Below are 5,792 nucleotides of genomic sequence, written 5' to 3'. Positions count from 1 at the left end.
TCTGTTAGTGTTGTGTTAACAGAAACAAATGTTTGTGATGATTGAGACCAAGAGATGAATCCAAATTCTAAAGAGAGCTTAATAACCAGTGTTGGGATTCAACCAGTTCGCACCACTTTGGGAGAACCGGTTGTTAACTTTCTGAGCAGTTTGGCGAACTGGTTGTTGGAAGAAATCATTAGGGCAGAGAACCGGTTGTTAAATTATTTGAATCCCACCACTGTTCATAACCTTTCTTCAATTTGTGGAAGGATAAGAAGTATTCATGACTCCCAAATGTTGAAAAAAAATTGTTTAATATTAATTCTCAGAAAAGTCATAACAGGAGCCAAAATGAAGTTAAAGCCATCTTGTATGCCAAAATCCATTTTGGAAGCACTTTGCCCTCTATTGAAAAAGCAACTGTTAGACTAGAATAGAATAGAATAGAATAGAATAGAATAGAATAGAATAGAATAGAATAGAATAGAATAGAATAGAATAGAATTTTTATTGGCCAAGTGTGATTGGACACACAAGGAATTTGTCTTGAATATCTGGAATCATATCGAAAGTATGACATAAAAACTAGAGAATGGTTTAACATTCCTGTCCCCTTAAATAAACTCTGAGGCAAATCTTTGGTTGGGGCAAAACTCCCACCTCTATTTGCATTTTCTCTATTGCAATTTAACAGAATAACAGAGTTGGAAGGGACCTTGGAGGTCTTCTAACCCAATCCCCTATTCAAGCAGGAGACCCTATATCAATGATGGTCAATCTTTTCGGCATTGAGTGGCAAAAAGGGAGTGCGCATGCACGTGTGTGGCACCAAGTGCCGAAAAGGAAGCACTTCACACATCGACCAGGAAGAGGAGCTGTCCAGGGGGCATACGCATGCCAGATAAGGTACTTCCGGTTTCCAGCGTGTGCATGCGCACCGGCCAGCAAGTCTTTCAGTTACTGCCATGCATGCACACGTGCCGATCAACTGGCAGCCCGTATGCTCACACTACACATGCTCACACACATGTGTGTCCAGCCAGATGCTTCCAGCCCCAGAGAAGTAATCTGTAGTTCTGCATTGGGGGAGGAAGTGTTTATCTTGGACTTTTGAGATGGGATGCCAGAACGAGCGGCAGTACCAATGAGAATTCTCCCTGCTTGAGTGTCATCGGTCTCTGGGCAGAGTCCTTTAGGACTTCACCTGAAGGAGGAGAGAGAGTTCTTTGGAGAGAAAGAGAAGTAGAGAAAGTGGGAGGGGGATCTTGGCCTGAATAACCAACTTGGGCTTCTTCTCTGCACAGAACTCTCTCCTCCAGTGGGTGAAGTCAAGGGAGACTCTACCCAGAAACTAATGATGCTGCAGAAGGGAGAATTCCCATTGGTCCTTTCTGGAAACTCCCAATTCCGAAGTTCGAGGAAGCCCCATTCCCAGCTCACAGACCAGCTCTTCCAGTTTCTGGCACTACTGCATGCACAAAGGCCAGCTCATCATCATGTGTGAATGCGCACCAGAAACCCGGAAGGGAACAGGCAACACATCGTGGCTTCATGTGCCACTTCGGGCACGTGTGCCATAGTTTTGCCATCACAGCCCCATACCATTTCAGACAAATGGTTATCCAATTTCTTCTTTAAAATCTCCAGTGTTGGAGCACCCAGAACTTCTGGACACAAGCCGTTCCACTGATTTATTGTTCTAAGAAAATTTCTCCTCAGTTCTAGGTTGGTTCTTTCTTGAGTATTTTCCATCCATTTCTTCTTCTCCTCCCTTCGGGTGCTTTGAAGAATGGGTTGACCCCCCCCCCTCTTCTTAATAACAACCCCTCAAATATTGGAACACTGTTTTCATATCATCCATAGTCCTTCTTTTAACTAAAATACACCTGCTCACTTCCTGCAACCATTCTTTATATGTTTTAGCTTTTCTTCTCCTAATCATCTTTGTTGCTCTTCTCTTTTTCTTGGGGCATTGTTCCCATGCAAATAGGTCTTCTCCCCTTCTTCCTCCTCCTCCTCCTCCTCCTCCTCCTCCTCCTCCTCCTCCTCCTCCTCCTCCTCCTCCTCTTCCTCCTCTTCCTCCTCCTCCTCCTCCTCCTGGTTTTGATTTCTTTTCTATGTCTTAATATCATCTTGAAGCTTGTTTGACTGTCCAACTTTCCTACAGAAAAGAATCAAAGAAAGGGACAACTAAATGACTGAGGTGGAGGGGGGGAAGCTATCCTCAATATTTATCTTTTGAATGATGAAAAAAATACAGTTTGGTTCATGCTCTCAAAAACAAGATGACATAATTCAAGCCAGGTATAAATAGCCATTCTGTAACATCCATTAAAAGAAACACTGCTGAATTCTGGATAAGCTCTAGTTTTTGTGTTGCCTTTAAATACAGCCCTGTATAAATAACATTGCAGGAGCTTTTCTAGGTGATAATGAGGATTTAATTTTAAGTGCCTGTGGTTGGGTACCCTTGCATTAGGAAAAGCTGCAAGATGGTACCCACTGAAGTTGAGCCTTTTTAGTCATGGTTTCTACCTGCTGTTCAGAAGCAGATGCCATGAATTCAGGATATTCCCTAAATTGTCAACTTTCTTTTCACAGGTAGTGCTGTTTTGACCTAGGCTTCCCCAAACCATGAAGCAGACTCCTTGTCCCAACAAAACCCTTTTTTATTAAGTTACTGTGAATTCTCCTCATTCACATCCAGCGAAGTCCCGGCAAACAGTCTTTCCTGGGTGAATTCACAAACACAGACCTTATCTGTCTTGAAGAGCTGCCAGGATGATATCTTCAAAATGCAACGCTGTACAAAAAAGTACTTGGCAAGGAGTCTCTGAGAGTCATGAACCAATTAAGTGAACTAATTGTCTCCTGCAAACTCCCCTCCCCTTTCACTTTTATTTATTCCCTATGGGAGGGGCCATTCACCATCTACCTGTGCCTTTATTCCCGAGTTGGCCCTTGTTCCTTAACTGTTCCCTTCTCCTGGCAGCTCTGCTCATGCGCACATCGGGAACAGGCTCCAACTGTTCTTCTGCCCCACTGATCTCCGACTCCAAAGGCAGCTGATAACTGTTGGGCGGCCCTGGCCCCATCTCTGCCTCTGATGCAGAGCACTCATCAGAGCTTTCCCCAAACTCCAGGACTGGCTCATGTTCCTCCCCAACCTCCTCACTGTCTGAGTCTGCCACCAGCTCCACTGGCCACTGGCAGGCCACAACAAGTTCCTCTACATACAAATACTTCTACAGTATTGATGGCAAATCCCAATAGAGAAATGCAAAACTGTCTTGCTCGGGAAAACTCCACTACTCAATTTCAAAAGGCAGTTTTCCTGAGAACTAATTAAAAAAGGAAGTATAAAGATGCATTGCGGTTTCGAAGACATATACCAGCATAGCTTCAGGTGTATCAACTTGTGAGTTGTGATCTGTGTATTTGCCACACTGGGTCTTTAGTTTCTGCTCAATGGTTTTCAGAAGTTTCACCCAGACATTTGGGGAAAGTTCACTCTTCTGTTCTAGAGGCCAATTGGACAAGGAGGCATGTGAAGAGAATTAGATGATGTCTTGCACTATGAGTTTGGATTCTTTGCAGATTCTGAACCTGGGATATATTTAACATGCTCTGTAGTACCAGTTCTTCCATCTCTAGTATAGGTCCATATTCACAATTGCCTATTTGGAGTATTTAATTGTGGCCCCTGTCAATATCACAGTTGGAATACATGCCTTCTCTTGAAATCACACTATATTAGCAAGCAATAAATAATAAAATATAGATACTTCTTGGATTATTACACTAATTTGGCTTGGATGCATGGTCATATACTAGACCAATCATTGTAACTATGGTAGATTTTTAAAAAAATTCTGTGCAATTTTTTTTTTTTTTTGCAATCACTCAAGTCATTACGCAAACATGGCAATAGTAAATGCAACAGTCATGAAGCAACCCATTGTATCAATCACCATTTTTTGCCAGAAAATAGAAGTAAATGCTAGTTTGCAGAGGAAAAAATTGTAAATTGTGGTCATGTGACAGCAGGATTCAGGAAACAATTGTAAATGTGATCAGTGCCAAGCACCAAACAATGTGATCACTTGACTTTGAGGATGGGTGGCCATCGGAACTTTGAAACTGGATTTGTAGGTAGGTCTGGGATGGTCTCTCATAATTTCAAATGGCCACTAAGTGATTAGTCATAAGTTGAGGAATACTTGTAGTAGAATAGATTTAAATCAAATATTTTTTTTAAAAAAATACACAAATGAAAGAGATAATACATAAATATACTATGCAATAGTATATTTTGCTTATAAACTGAAAATTAAACTCAAAGATTTGAAAGAGTGTAAATCAAAGTAAGTGATATTGGATTACAATTTTAAATTATTTGTTTCCAAATAAACAATCTGAAGAAATGAGGGATAGAATTTTATGTTTTTCTGTAGGTTTGTCTTCTTAGCTGTTCTTTGTTGTTCAGATCAGGCCTCAACAAAATGATATAGCATTTAGGAAAAAAAATACAAATCAGTAACCCAACACTAGAAGCAATAATAGAGAAGATCTCCACAGCAACCATATATTTTCCCTTGGTGCTCAGATATGTTGGAACGAAGGACAACCAAACACTACAAAAGACCAACATGCTGAAGGTGATAAACTTGGCTTCATTGAAAGCATCAGGCAATTTCCTTGCTAGAAAAGCCACCATGAAGCTGATGATGGCAAGGAGACCCATATAGCCCAAGACACAGTAGAACATGAAGACTGAACCTTCATTACACTGCAGAAAGATTTCTTCTGCCCCTGAATTAGTGTCAGCATCTGGGAATGGGGGAGAGGTTGTCACCCATATAATGCAAATAATTCCTTGAATTAAACTGCAGCTCAACACAAAGAACATGGCCAATCTTCTCCCCATCCATTTGGTTATCTTAGACCCAGGCTTAGTAGCCATGAAAGCCAGAACTACAATGATGGTTTTGGCCAAGACACAAGAAATGGCCACAGAGAAGATAATACCGAAAGCTGTTTGGTGAAGGAGACACGTCACCGTGCCAGGTTTTCCAAGGAATAATAACGAACAAAGAAAAGACAAGAAGAGAGCAATAAGGAGAGCATAGGTGAGATTCCGGTTGTTGGCTTTGACTATGGGAGTGTCCTGGTGCTTAATAAAGATCCAAAGGATTCCAGTTGTGATCAAAGAAAAGAAAACAGCAGAACTGGCCAAGATGATCCCCAAAGTTTCTTCATACATCAAAAATGTTACAATCTTTGGAAGACACAAATCGTGGTTCACATTTGCGTATTGATCACTTGGACACTGAAAACAATCATCCATATCTAGAAAAACAAATTAGCAACTTACAAATTGCATTGAAAGAATCAAGCCTGAGCACTATATTTTAAGAAAAAAGAATTGATTTTATAACATGTGGTAATCAAATACACTGGTAAATTTCCCATTTGAAACCCTTTTTTCCAAGATTCACTACTTGATATCACTGTTGAAATCCATTCCATAAACTGAATGCTGATCAATATACTACCGTTTATTCCATCCATTTGTCAAAGGGAATATTTAATCTAGAGCAGGGGTGTCAAACTCAAGGTCTGCAGGCCACATCTGGCCTGCTGGGTGCTTAGATCTGACCCACGGGGCCACCCTGGAAATAGTGAAGGTCTGGTTCGCAGTGCCTCTATCAGCAAAAATGGAGCCCAGGGTGCATGGCTCCTCTGAGTTCCATTTTCTCTGGCAGAGGGCTACAGGAGGCCATCGCAGCAAAATATGGAGCTCAAGAGGA

The 5,792-nt window shown here is 41.3% G+C and overlaps 1 protein-coding gene across 1 annotated transcript; it reads right to left on the bottom strand.

The window, feature by feature from the left end:
* Positions 1 to 4,361: 4,361 nt before the first annotated feature.
* LOC117662241 (vomeronasal type-2 receptor 26-like) lies at positions 4,362 to 5,331 on the bottom strand. The gene has a single exon (XM_060690937.2). It carries the CDS (start codon positions 5,327 to 5,329, stop codon positions 4,421 to 4,423), a length of 909 nt encoding a protein of 302 aa, XP_060546920.2. The 5' UTR covers positions 5,330 to 5,331; the 3' UTR covers positions 4,362 to 4,420.
* Positions 5,332 to 5,792: the final 461 nt, after the last annotated feature.

Source organism: Pantherophis guttatus, chromosome 4 (genome assembly GCF_059756535.1).
Source record: "Pantherophis guttatus breed Tessera chromosome 4, ASM5975653v1, whole genome shotgun sequence".
In the NCBI taxonomy this organism is placed as follows: Eukaryota; Metazoa; Chordata; class Lepidosauria; order Squamata; family Colubridae; genus Pantherophis; species Pantherophis guttatus.
The sequence above is the reverse complement of the archived record's forward strand: the minus strand, read 5'-3'. Positions and strand labels throughout refer to the sequence as shown.

What these genes read in the sequence shown, in the direction of transcription:
- LOC117662241 (XM_060690937.2), bottom strand. Translation starts at nt 5,329, where the DNA reads ATGGATGATTGTTTTCAGTGTCCAAGTGATCAATACGCAAATGTGAAC.